This window comes from Cylas formicarius, unplaced genomic scaffold, assembly GCF_029955315.1.
Source record: "Cylas formicarius isolate icCylForm1 unplaced genomic scaffold, icCylForm1.1 PGA_scaffold_3__17_contigs__length_32017465, whole genome shotgun sequence".
Classification (NCBI taxonomy): domain Eukaryota; kingdom Metazoa; phylum Arthropoda; class Insecta; order Coleoptera; family Brentidae; genus Cylas; species Cylas formicarius.
In genome coordinates, this window is record NW_026844326.1 from 11,863,433 (window position 1) to 11,878,323 (window position 14,891).

At 32.9% G+C, this 14,891-nt stretch overlaps 1 protein-coding gene across 8 annotated transcripts in view; it reads left to right on the forward strand.

Moving 5' to 3' along the window:
* Window positions 1-14,891, forward strand: part of LOC132699911 (insulin receptor substrate 2-B) — a 121,982-nt gene that overhangs the window by 88,691 nt on the left and 18,400 nt on the right. For 5 of the 8 annotated variants that reach the window (XM_060666897.1, XM_060666896.1, XM_060666899.1 and 2 more), the window contains exon 5: window positions 14,317-14,373. The exons of the other annotated variants lie outside the window; for them this stretch is intronic. In XM_060666897.1, coding sequence (XP_060522880.1) covers window positions 14,317-14,373 — 57 coding nt within the window. The remainder of the gene's footprint in view (window positions 1-14,316; window positions 14,374-14,891) is intronic. 8 annotated transcript variants of the gene reach the window in all.

Sequence of the window (14,891 nt, forward strand, 5' to 3'; positions counted from 1 at the left end):
ACATTTCCGGGATTTTTTTACCGCACGGGTTTGGGAGCAATCGGATATTTTCGGAGATATTTCCCACGCCTTGAATTTTGACGTTTGTTAATTCTGTCGGTCATGCCGTAGAAAAAGTATAGTTCGGTAAACTGTTTAAGTCACTCGTTTATTAAACACAATTGCCGTTTACCGAACTTGTTGCATAATATACAATGATCTATAAGAATATGCTCCATCGGATTTCTTATACTCGTTTTCTTTGTTACCATCCAGTTTTGTTCTGGTGTTTCTGCAGTGAATGTGTAAACTTGAATGATATTTATACGGTTTCGGTATGCTTTTATTTGTATTATGGCAATTCTATTTGAATATGGCTACACCATTAAAATGTGAACATCGATCTGATTTGTTCTAGCCAATTGAACTTCGCTCACCCCTATGACGTTTATGTTCATTCTTTCGATCTCCTGCTCTAAATAGCTCTAAATTTTTCAAGTTTTAATATTTTCTTGTTTTGGTTTTCCACTTTCGGGTGGCGCCTAGCTTTCTTTGGGACTCTTAGCACACTTTAACCATCTAAGGACCAAATCATTTGTACAACTTAAGATAGTTGTTTATGTATTGGGTTTGTATGCCTTAATTTACTTCTCGATTTTTGCGATATGCAATTGGGATTAAAAGGTTTTTAAGAATTTAAAGTACGGCTTTCGAAAAGTTGTTGTTGTTTTTGTTTCTAAATTACAGCATAACTGGCCCTATCGGTATCTGCAAAATCAATAATAGTTTTTTGTTCTTCCTATTAGCATCACCATTTGTCTCTCGTCTTTAAATCGTTTGGTACTTCACGTTATTACTCTTCTCACCACTGCTTTAGCTAGAGAATTAATTAAAAATGTGCAGGTATAAAAGTATTTAATACATACATTAAATAATACATTAAAAGCGCTAAAAAGTTGTTGAATTTTAAAAAAATGTCGTTTCAATTAATTTACTTAACTATCTTTCCAAGATTCCAAAACTCAGTCAAAGCACCAAACTGTACTTAATATATGCTTTTAAGTTGATGTTTTTTTACGAATCATACTTAAATGAAAAGCGTAATTCTTGGATGCGTAATGCGGAATCTATTCTGCTTCAACTAGTGTTGTGATATCGTACAATTGTAGTGTAAACTAAATATAAATAAATAAAGATAAATTTCATGGGATTTTAAAAATTATTTCGGTCAATTGACTGGTCAATCAACAAAAAAAAAATTACCAATCAATAACACAACCCTAGCTTCAACACCATTTTTGCCTCTTAAGTAACTTCAGCAATTTTAACGTCACCACAAAATTGGTAACCAAAACTAACAAATAATCAATTATAATTTTTTTAAGTTGTATTTAAATTACACATTTTTTAATTTAAGTCGTTACAGAAATTGCTGCTGTTGATAGTTGCTTCACTCAAAACGGGTAGGTACTTTAAAATTGAATGTGTCTCATAAGTTTTGTTAATATTAATCGCATTTATCGGTTAACTTTTATTTATTCACTCCTAAATCTCCTAAACGACCTTTTAGGAGAGGGCGGAGATGTCGGAGCCCTTGAAGCCCTGTTTTCCGCTTTGTTGCGTTTAACTCGCTTTAACCCAATCGTTCTCGGGTCACGTGGAACGTAATGTCAAGTGGATATATATTGACGCTGCAATTTCTCTATTGACGTAACAGTGCACGTGAATATCGCGGACCTATTTTTCCGGAGCGTCACAAACCGACGTCGTGCGGCGTTGCCACTTTGCTTTTTGCGTCATTTAAACACTAACCGAAGCCTGTTAGTTATTAATTTGTTAATATTTTTAAGTCGGACTTGGTTCCTTTTACTTTTGAGAGTATATTAATTTCTCCAGTAGTAGTAGTAGTAGTAGTAGTAACGGTTCGACCTAATAAAACCAGGAATTCTCAATGCTACCGCACACTTGTAATTGGTATGAATTTAATTAAATTAAATTAGAGCTACAGTATAATATTATTAGTATTGATTTTATTCTCAGTAAACTGTACTTACCATTATGTAAATTTGTGTACCCAAATCCTTTATTTTGTATGTTAATTATAATATATTTTTAGACGATTTTCTATAACAAGTAAGCGCAGCTTGTCGAATACGCTATTGTGTTGCATCATATTACAAAGTTTTGTAGAAAAATCACTCATATTGTAGGATTTTTTATGTTTGTAAAAAACGCTGCAATATTTTGTACTACAACATTGTAGAATTAAATCCATTTGGTAGTAGAAAAAGTAGCATTGTTTTGCTTCCTAAATCTTAACCATATTGTAACTATTTTAAATAATAATTGCAAACTTGAATAATTTTATATATAGGCTGATCAAAATTTGTTCATCATTGGTAACTTCGTTGTGGAGTTTCACGGTTCCGGAGGTACCAATAGCCGTATTACGTGGCAATTACGCTTAAATAAAACGATAAAAACGTAGTTTTATTTCGCAACCATTCATAGTCATCCAGGCCAAAAGAGAAATGTGCTGGATAATTCGGTTATTTTCAATTTGAGGCTAATATTGAATATGACCTTTTTTGTTCTGCTGCTGGAACTTTAGACTAAAAAATAATACCGGGTGTTCCATTTAAAAAAAGTACATTTTCATCATTTTTTCAATTGTTTTTCTGTTTTCATCTTTTTATCTCTACTTACAACAAAGTAACCAATTTAGATCAGCTGGTATATATAGACGAGCGTTCCTGTTGTACCTAATACGACGACAGGGTCATTTTTAATCGCGAAAGTTTATAATTCTTTCTATATGGAGAAATGGTACAAAATCTTGCCAGCTGTCATACACGGCGCATAGAAGAAATAACAATTTAATCGTGAAGACAAGAGATTATCTTAGCAATAAAGATATTGGATTTGAAGAAACCGTAATATGGAAAGAACGCAAGTCGTGTGGGCCTATGTTGCTCTTGTTAATTTTCCAGGGTCTCCTGACTCCCACCTGCATATATAAAAAAGATGGTAAATGCGGAAGTTGTAGAGTTTATATTATGGTATCTTATTGATTTAATTTAACAGAAGATCCTGGTTATTCTGAATATTTTCATTTCTTGATATAATCCATAATACAGCCTGTAAGCATAAGTGTGTGTTAAAATATGACCGGACATCCATTGCATATGTATATGTATTTATAACTTTTATTGCCCAGAAATATTAGAATTAATATAATTTTTTTTTTCGTTTTATTAAATAGAATATCATTTAATTTGTTCTTGCGTCTTATACATCCTTTCTCGTATTTATGGCAAATATTTTTGAACGCATAACGTTAAACAAACTACCTGCGGTAAAGCGACCTTGTATATTATAAAATTTCAATAAGCATATAATAAGCGAGGGATATTTTTAAACGCAATTAATCCTCGTCAAGCAAATAACTCTCGCTTACTTTGCAAGTTTGTTATATCGATACACGCGCAACTCCAAAAGCTTGTGGCGGATTAATACTGTGACATTTCTAATGACTAAACACAATGCGACAATTCGGGTTTTTAAATTGTTTTAATTTTAAAAGCTTTTGTTAAAATTTAAAGATTCTGGTTGCCCGTCGGGGTTATCCACGGTTTGTTTTTTAAAGCGAGAGAGAGTTATAAGAGAAGTGTAAAACTTGGTGCTTATTAATAAAACAAAAACAGGCTATATGATTTTATAATATATTCTTGAAACTAACACGCGCATGATAATTTTGATTACTTGTCCTTATTAAAATAAAAATATTGTCCTCATTTGAATTAAAAAAAAAACATTCATATTATAATGACACCACATATAATAAAATAAGCATTTACAAAATATTATTTGTGTACAACAACAATCAAAACAGCATTATAAATTGTAAGGAAAATTGTCCATCGAGTTTTACAGCCTTTAGTTTCATGCACATGCAATATTAATGTTTTCTTAGGTTAGGTTTTCTTATTTACAACGCAGTACTGTACTGTCCATTGGTTTTCCAAAAGTCACACGACAGAAACCCCCCTTTTCTTTTTAAAATGTTTGGAGATCTTTTAGAAGTAACTACTGACAGCCGTTAAATTATAAATTCCAGTTCCAGTTTGAAAACGCCCTGTTTTAATATGCAGGTAATAATTTGTTTTAAACATAATTTCGCCAAAAACAAATACGCAATGCATTAAATATAGGAACAAAAAAACTCGTTGATGTTTTAAAGTGACTTAACTAATAGGTTGTGACTACTTATGGTCTCTCTCTTAATGCCAGGGAGGGTAACAAGCATCAACATTACATATTATTATTCAGGCCTTACCAAAAAGAAGATCAGGAAGACAACAAAGTGTAATAAGGTCTTTAACTTTTAAGTTGTCCACAGTGTTTAACGATCACTGTCGTTGCAGTTTACAATTTATTAGTCTCTCATATTAAGAAACTATGTATGGTCGATTGCGTAAGGGACGTTTTATTATTAAATAGGCCGGAAATCTCGCAATAAATATGCCAAAAGCGTATGGAATTGAAAGGATTACGTCATTATCGTTATTAAAGTTTAGTCCCACGTGAAAGTCACGATATATAATCCATCAGAATTATTATGACTTATCGTCGTGACGCTTAACGACCACGGTGAGCTCAATTTGTTTTGACGGGATCATCGCTGTAACCCGAACGCGTGTCATTTGGCAACGCCGCCGTACTCCGGAAAAGACTGCCTAAAATCGAAGCGTCTGGGTTACGTCGGTTCCCGGCAGCGCCGCCGTCGGCTTTTAAATTGGGACAAACACGTGCCGACCTAGACTAGTCGGTGTTTTGATAAGGGCAACCAATTGGCGTGTGGGGGTTGCTTTCTGTCGATCGACCCGAAAACTCGTGACGTCGTGGTATACGAAAATTAACAGCTTTTAAGGCATTTTCATAATCTAAAACTAGCTGCGACCCCAATTTTATTTTAACTTTACCCGTTAAACTGTAACTAGCCTCGTTATCTGATTTTAACGTCACCAGCGCTGATAAAAAAACGTTTTTCTACTCCCGTCTGTAAAATAGCTAATTACACACCGATCTAGCGTCACTTTACCACCTCAGTTTCGTTTCCCACAGATCCGAGCCACTTCGGACATTTCGGATCGGATGATTTCGGGGTTTTTCCCTGCGAATTGAATTTGACATTTGTCAATTCTGACGCAAATGTCAGTGGATGTATTCGTGTTGTTTGGCGAAAATGTATTCAAAAACGAACGGTCGTAGAAAAAGTATAGTATGTAACACGTTCGGTAAACTTTTTAACTCACTCGTTTATTAAAAGCTCGCTCCACTTGTGTCAAATAAATTCGTGAGTCAAATGCCGTTTACCTCACTTGTTGCATAATATACTAATTTTCTACTCCCGTCTGTAAAATACCTAATAACACTTTACCACGTGGGTATATTGTCCCACTGATCCTAGCCACTTCGGACATTTCCGGGATTTTGCAGGCATTTGGGAGCAATCGGACGGTTCCGGAGATATTTCCCACGCCTTGAATTTTGACGTTTGTCAATTCTGACGGTCGTGTCATTGAATGCATTCGTGTTGTTTTGCGAAAATGTGTATAAAAACTAATATACAGAAAAATGTTATCAGATAATTTACATATTACGTGCTATAAGCTACAATTAAAATTTAATGGACTAGTCGGTAAGTAAAGTGACATTTATAATTTAAGTTTCGCACAGAAATTTTACATACCATTCCCATGAACTTTAGCGGTTTTTGCAGTTTTTATATTAATATCTTGCCAAGATCAATTGTACCATTTTCAAATATCCATGTGTTATCAGTATAAACAAAACAAAATTGAAGGTTAGGACCTGCTTTCTCTTGGTTATACGATCTTAAAAAGTTAATCCTCTTAAAAGCTCTATCCTTCCAGTTACAGTCTTTTTCTTTAAATAAACTACTTAATCAATTGTAAAAGTTATATAAACAACATAATCTTTTAAAATTGTGTTTATTCCGTTGTTTATATGACATATCCAATAATACATCTCTCTCTGTCTAATGTACACAGTTAAAGAGAGACGACAATAACATAAAAAATGGCAGCTGGGAAAAATGTTGTTTGAATGGTACGAAATTTAGTAATCCGGTAATCTGTTATTATTTTTAATTTGTTAAATTGTGATTTTTTCGTGACGGTTGTAGAAAGGGTATAGTATGCAACACGTTTGGTAAACTCTTTTTTCTACTCCCGTCTGTAAAATACCTAATTACCCACCGATCTAGCATGCGGGAAGCGTCACTTTACCACGTCAGTTTTCTTTCCCACGAATCCGAGCCACTTCAGTGGATGTATTCGTGTTGTTTTACGAAAACGTATCCAAAAACTAACGGTCGTGTCAAATAAACTCGTGAGTCAAATGCCGTTTACCGCACTTGTTGCATAATATACTATTTCTCACTCATTTATTAAGCATTCGCTCCGCTCGTGCCAATTAAACTCGTGAGTCAAATGCCGTTTAGCGCACTTGTTGCATAATATACTATTTATTAAAGATATGCTTTTGTGATCTTGGAAAATAAAATAGAATCATAAAATTTTTCTATTTAAGTATTGTTGCGATAATTCAGTGTACTTGCAAATTTCGTCGTAGTGGGTCGTTGTCCAAAAAAATGTCTGATTCTGAAGATGTAAGATATATGCGAAATGCAGAAACTGTAGAAATACAAAAACATGCCGAAATATCTCTTTTTAAAGCAGTGTATTAACTATTTCGTGACTCACTCGTGTGAAAATAAATATATTTTTTAAAACGATTTGATAAGTTAAGTTTTCGCAGAGATTTTGCCTGCTGAATTTCTGCCGAGTGTTTTTCGACTGCCTTACTCACTTACTTACTGTTGTAGTTTTGGATATATTGTAAATACTATGACAGCCTGACAAACCCCTAAAAGCTGTATTCAGGAGGAGTAAAGTCCGGCCTGGCCATATTGCAACTGTTATGTTCAAGATTAATTAACCTTTTAGGTTCTCTCCAAAATGAGGTGAGATGCCATCAAGTTGGAATCACATGTTGAGCCGAATATGTTATGTCAAATGAATTGGGTAGCTGTGTTTTAGGAAACTTAAAACATCTGTCAGCGTTTAAATTGGTTCAAATATTCGCCCTAAAACAAAATTTTCTAAAGTATCTGCCCAAACCTTGAGAATTGTGATCATCTGATACATGACTGTTTGTTATTTTAATTTTTTATTTTACGTACAATATCTTCAAAACCAAAATGGCCATCAAAAATAAATTAATAAAATAAGTGTTAAAATCATAGGCGTACATCGGGAAATTTGGTAAAAGTAAAAAGTGTTAAAAATAAGGTAGAACAATTATGAAGGCTGTAAATGAATCCATTTTCATATAAAAAGCAAAATAATCACACCATACGGTACAGAAGATCTTGAGGTTTCAAACGTGAATAAAAAATCGGGAATATGACCATTCCTACTAGGCTTTCACTCAATTATTCTCTTCATGAAATGAAACTGTAACACGATCACACACATCCAAATCAATTTGACCAAGGACACGTTGAATTTCCATTAAATTTTAGATTTTATTCTTGTAGACGTGTGACTTTGTGTAACCCCTTAAAGTCACGTGGAGTTAAGTCATATATGATCGAGGTGGGTAGACTCGGGTCCATTCATAGAATTGCCGTCATATTCTGTGGTCTGTTGGTTTCGCCATCCAATTCCTTGGCAAAACTAAACCACACGCAAATCGCAAAACATACGCGATAAGTCTGATTATAATAAATAAAAACGTTACAAGCCGGGTGCGAAAATGAAAAATAACTTTTATTTTGTTATTTATTTTATTTTATTTTATAATTTGTTGTGACGAAATTTTCGAATTGGTGCGTTGCTTGAACGATTTTAGAAAATGCAATTGAAACAATAAAAAAAAAAAAATAATTAATTGATAAAAACAACTGTCATTGATTCAATCAGAACTAAGCAAAACTGACCCACCCGGAATTATAAAACAGTACCGGTTCTAACGATTTTTTATGGTTTATCTAAACTGTAATTAGACACATATCGATTATACCAATTAGCTTTCATCCAGAATTTCCATATAGAGCGTACACGGCAAGCAGGTTAACCTATAAATAAAACCTATAAAAATGCACAGTGACTGCCGCTGCAAAAAAACCTGCGACTTTTACTGGGCGTGATATCCCTTACACCCTTGTCACTCCAGCTCTAAAAATCCTCTATTTTATTGTGTATTATAGATATCGATTTTTCATCTGTTTCTGCCTGCTTGAAAGCACTGTTAGATCTGCATCATTCCTTTCCGATAATCGCTTTACTGCAGAAGAGTTTTCTATTAAAAAAAAAATAGTTAGCGAGAAGGAAAGGAGTTCCAAAAACGTAATTTAATGCTGAAAAGAATTATCGTAACACTTAGCTGAGAGTAAGACTGAGCGTTGTTCGACTTAATTACCTAGTTAAATGAAATAAAAAAAAAAGATTATCCCAAAAAAACTTTGTTAAATCTGTTTTGCGGTAAAAATGCTGACGAAGCGATTATTCGCATTTCGCCATTAAAGCTCGTGAGTTATCATATTGTGGGGTTAATGGCAACCCACGTTAATTAAAGGACGTTGTTGTGAAATTTTCCACTATTGTTGCGTTTCCGACTTGGAAAATAATGTAATCAAAGCCTTTATAGTGTTGTTTTTGCCGTCAAATAAACAGCAAACGCCCACGTGGTGGCAGCGGGTTTGGCGGTAGAGGGGTGGGGGGTGGCTTTTCATTCGATACGCCCACAACGAAACGAACCATCCATTTTGTTCCTTGGGCGTTGACGTTATTTTCACGAACTTAATGATAACGATGCTCGGTAAATGTTGTTTTCAAGCATTGTGCACCAACGACTCGAACAAATATTCAAAAACAATTACTTATCTGTTTGCCGTTAAGAAAATGCCTCATTAATTTTCATACTAATAATAAAAGGGAAACGGTGGGTTATTTCGTCAGCATTGAGAAATAATGTCCTTGATAAAATTCTGTTGAACAACAAAAATATATAGTGTGTCCCACTTAAGAACTGTACACCCTTGTAAAATCTTTGTTTATGGTTCGATTTTGATATATTTTTTTGAAATTATTTAACCAAAGAGATCAAGAATTAAAAAAAAATAAATTGGCAATGAATTCTTATTCAGGAGTACTTAGAACCCAACTACAATGAAAACTCCCATAACCGGACACCCAAGGTTCCTCTAGTTTTGTCTGCTTATTAGAGGTGTTCGTTCAACAACGTAAATCGTAAATATGTATTACGTTTATTTTTTTAAAAGCACAAAAAACTATAGACAAAAATGCAGGTCATTGAACTTTAATTATTTATTTACAGACTTTAGATACAGTCTCACGCATATTTATGATTTTTTTTCTTTAACAAACTTGAATGAAAATGATCTAAATTTTTAAGGTGTTGAAATGCAATATAATCCTTTATAGCAAAAACTTTTAGATCGGTAATTATTTTTAAGGCTTCATTATACCTGTTAAATGCGCTAGGTTCCCCACTATCATATTCTTGATCGCTGACTTCTTCCGGTTCAGGTTCTTCCATGTTTTTAATTGCATCTCCAATGTTCAAACTAGTCTCCTCAGTCGCTCTAATATTGTCGATTCCAAAATATGTAGTTTCCAAGAGTTGTTTTTTCTTGTTGTTGTTTTTTTTGCATTACCATATTAGGACAAAATAAAATTGTAAGCCTCTCCTTGGAAAGCTTTCCACCACTACATTTTTCGGATTTCAAAGCAAGTGTTTTGTTAGGGAAGACTCGAAAGAAAAGGCCAGTGTGATCGGCATTGTAAATATCCTGTGGATGATATCCGAGGAGTAGTATGGGCCACTTATCTTTAAACTGACTCACATCTGCTGATTCTCCGGATACTTAAAAGCTTTAAAATTTCAAACATTAAGTTTTTCGGCTATTTCTCGAGGCTTGGAATTTACTAAGTGCCCCGATACTGCAACCAAGAAAACTAGTCAAAACACACTTTTCCCGACTCCCACTGTACACGAATGCTGTCATTATTTTTCACAATTTTTCGAGTTTTCCCGATTTTAAATTTTTCGGCAAGCTTGCGCACTGACAAATTTTCTTTTTCTGAAACGCTAAGAATTTCCATTTTTTCTCGCAAAGCAAGAAGTTTTTTTAGTAGATGTCATTTTAAAAATTGTGGAATCCACTTATGGCCTTTGTTTGCAAAATAAAACTGTAATTCACGGCGTAATGAATAATACGATATGATATGAATTAGGAAAAAGGTAATTCCCCGATATTTTAGCATTGCGTTATTCCGTTATTGGAGGTTCACGTCCGCTTAAGAGGTTTTTGTTTTTAAGTCAGGACAGTGTTGTCCACATCTGATTAATGGAGTGTCCGGTTAAAAGAGTTTTTTTTACAGATAAAAGGGTAGGCAAATATTTCGTTTCAAAAAACATGTCCATTTAAAGAGGAGTGTCTGCCTAATAGAGGTGCCCGTATTAAGAATTTTCACTGTATACCAATTTTTATAATATTTTTATAATATAGGGTGTTTAATTTTGATTTTTTTTTGTTGGATAGATCTCTCAAAAACGCACTAAAACCTTATGTTTCTTATTACATCAACCTGAAGTTATGGCTAACAAATATCGAGAAGGGCTATTAGGGATTTTTGGTTCAATTTTAATAATTCTTTTTTGTTGGATAGATTTCACTGAAAGATAATAACGATTTTGTTAAATGTGATTAGAGAGGATTAGATATGAAATAAACAGACTTTATAACGCTGTATATATTTTAATTCAAAAGGATTTTTAATTCTCATCTAGTAGTATAAATATTAGAAATATCAAAATTACATCTTTCGAATACTAAGATTTATTAATGCTGTTGTTTTAAGATGATACAAAAAAAATAAATGTCCCTTAAAAGGAATTTTTTATCATTGTTTTTGAAATTTGTTTAATCAAAATTTGTAAGACCTTAAAATCACATACAAAATAATCGTTATTTTCAAGTTTTACAATATTTCTTTTTTTAAAACATTAAAAACTTTGGTCATTCGTTTAGTTACTTTTTTATCATTGTTTTTGAAATTTGTTTAATCAAAATTTGTAAGACCTTAAAATCACATACAAAATAATCGTTATTTTCAAGTTTTACAATATTTCTTTTTTTAAAACATTAAAAACTTTGGTCATTCGTTTAGTTACTTTTAACGCGAATCTGTTGTCATTTTCAATCTGAAAAACTCTGTAAAAGTACTTCTCGATTTTCCGCTTCAAAAAGTGTGTCATTTAGCCATGATTTTAGTCGATGCTATATGAAAAGAAAACGTTTCATTTCTATATCCACTAAAAAAAAACTATCATAATTGAGCCACATTTTACAGGAGTAGTGCTTAAGCGAACTTGGAAATTAGTATAGTTAAATTTTATGTAGTCCTGGATAAGAATTCGTTGATTGACACTTTATTCAAAGAAATCCCTAATAGCCCGATATTCGTTATCAAAAATTACTTCCAGTTAGCCAGGACTTACGGTTGATATAATAACAAACATAAGGTTTTAATGCGTTTTTGAGCAGTCTCTCCGACAACAAAAAAATAATCAAAATCAAATATTTTGCAACCTTATAAATTGGGTTCTAATTCCTTAGAAATTTATTTTTTAAACATCCCTAATAATACTTGTCTCTTCTCTCTTTTTTGTAAGCAAAACAAGATTGTACTTGAATAATATATTGATACATTTGGTATTTCGTCTATTAATGTCCCAAACAGATTACCTTACCAAGTTACCTCAATGAGAGAACATTGTTGCAAGCATAATAATATTGTTATATATTAGCTTTTCGTATGGCATTAAACTTTTCTAAAAATTTTCTGTAGTGGTGAAATTTAGTTGACTAAGTTTCCTTTCAATAGGAGAATGACTTGTTTGTTTCTTTTAGCCTGTTTTAGCAAGTCATATTGCCGCGATAGATAATTATCTGTTTACTGATCTTATGCTCCGTTTTGATTGTATAAGTAAAGTTAGGCTAGATGATAAAGTAATATTATCATTATAGGGAACATATTCGCCGAAATATTTCAAAATAAAAACTAGATACATTGCTAATTTATTTAAAAACATTGATTCAATAGTATATTATGCAACAAGTGCGGTAAGCGGCATTTGACTCACATGTTTATTTAACGCGAGCGGAGCGAGTGTTTCATAAACGAGTGACTCAAAACGTTTACCAAACGTGTGGAAATAAAATTAATCCAAATTTAATTTTTTCAATGATCTAACTTAATCAACAACTATTCTTTAAGAGTTCCAAATTTTCACCCCCGAGATTCATTATGTATATAATAGGTAGTAAGTTACAAGTTTGGATTTTCCGGACTAGTATAGAATTACAGCCTGATATATTTTTTTGAAAGCGTTTCTTTATTTTTCTAAATCAATTCGGTACAGTACAATTCTCTGAGCAGTGCTTAATCGATTTGGACTGGAGAATACTTGAATTTGTTTATCACTTATTTATAAAAATATCTAAGTATATTTCAACTGTATAAACAGTTTTTAATGTTTTTTTCCTTTTCTGGACTGTGATTGTATGTCTTCGTAGCTAGTAGGAGGGGTATTAATAAATCCTATATTAATTTTATTTGCTTAAACTCCAACAAATTTGGACAAAAGAAGAAATTATCCAAAATCTTCAAAGAGGATGCAAATTACAGGTATTAACAATGACAACGCACAACAAAACGACAACTTCAACAAAAGGCGACACGTACGCAAGAATGACTGAATTTTCTTTCCATTGCGCCTGCGCACAAGAACCAGTTTGTTTTTGTTATTTAATAGAAAATCTTGCTACTCTTGCTACCACAGAAAGACTCTAACAATTTTTTTTCCATTTTAGGCCCTAGCTACTCACTTAGCGCTAGGGCCTAGCTCTAAGTGCTTTACTAACTCGTCCCGCAAATTGTTTATTAAATGTAGATTGATACTATTTTTGGAATAGATAAAAATAAATTCCTTTCTAGAAAGGAACGATGATAATTTCTATCGATCGAACAATTATATAAAGTGTCTGCAATATAAAGTGTGCACAAATTCTTAGCAAACAATTCCTGGCCTCGACGGACTTGACTTTACCTTTTAATGCTTTAAACGCATTAGTTACACGTTAGGGAACGATTCACACTGCACTTTATGTAATGATTATAATTTTTTCTCAGTGCGTTATTTTATTTTATGCCAAGCAAATGGTTTTCCGAAAACTTTTAAGCGAGATATTTCGTTTTTTATTGTTGAGCGACATACCGGAACATTTAAATTATATGAAAGCAGAAACTTATTTTATTTGTCACATAATCTACACTGCGCAATTTTGATATATCAAAAAGGATACGAACGCACGCAAAAGCGAGCCACATAATCAAAAATGTCCACCAATTATCCAATTACTATCTACCGGTGCGGTTTCAAATTTGCTCTTTCATATATACGTTTTCAATTTGTTCCGGGTATTTGAAAATTTGGAATTGCAAATCGTGTTTATATTAACAATTGGCATAAGTAGGTGTGTTCACGCTCGGGAAGTCCAACAACATACCGGAGGAATTTATTTTGCGTTGAACAAATAATAACACTGGACAAAAAAGAGCTTAGCCTAATAAAAGACAAATGGTTAGTCGGGTTGGTGTAAAGTTTCCATTTTCCAAAACCACGAAATGTATACGGTGATTTATTAATACACAGCCCAATTGAAAGTTGGTACATCTAGTGCACTTTAAAAATGCAATGTTTAAGGCTATGAAGCACGTTTAAATGTCTACGGGGTGTCGCACTTTTGGAGGTGGTACTCAATTTAAGCCTTCTTGTTACAAGTAAATTGGTTTTACAAAAAATAATGTACAAATTGAACAATGAATCGAAATAATTATTTATTAGAAAGCAGATGTATCGATAAATGTTGTCTCAACTATTGCATTTTTAAAGTGTGCTTTCAAAAAGGTAGGTGAAATATGCAAAAAACGCACAAAATATTTAGGTTCTCCCCTCTTTCTCAATATGTCCGTTCTGGTGTGACTATTGAGTCTCTCTATCTTGATTTTGAGAAAACTTTTAAAGTACAGTTCGGTCTAGTGGATTTGAGAAGGGATGCTAGTGGTTATTTCATTTTTCTTTTTTTCTATTCTATTAATCTTATACGATCATTACTACTTTCTACTGCTTTGCTTACGTGCTTCTTTACTTAATTTTCAGATAACTCCCGCTCTACTACAGCGGAGACTTCTACTGCCGCAACGTCGACCACTTCTGGTATGGAATATAATAATTATTATTATTTCTCTTCGTTTACATTTAAAAGAGATATTTTACTCGCTCTCGCTATAGATTGTTAATTCTATTTAACATTCGTTATCTGTGCTTTGCTTGATTAACCATGCTCAAAACGCGCTTCACCGAAAACGTTTCGAATTCAATCAATTGGCCGAATCAATGTTTAAAAAAAATCATTAATTACAATGAATTTCGATTTTACTACAGAATTTCCAGCAATTTTTGGAGATTAATTTTAAATGTTGACTTAAATCTGTCTGCCACACAGATCTTTTTCTTTAGTACCTGCGTGCGTGAAATATTACCCTGGCAATTTTACCAAAGCAATTATTTATGTTTAACGCATTTGTTACAGGTTTATCACTGTTATTACGTAAACAATCAAACAGAAAATAAATTGTTAAGTGTTATTGCTTAGTAAAAATGTTTATGTGTGTGTATTTTTTTCGTGACGCCACCGTCGTCGCTCACGTAATCATTTCGTAGTAAATTTTATT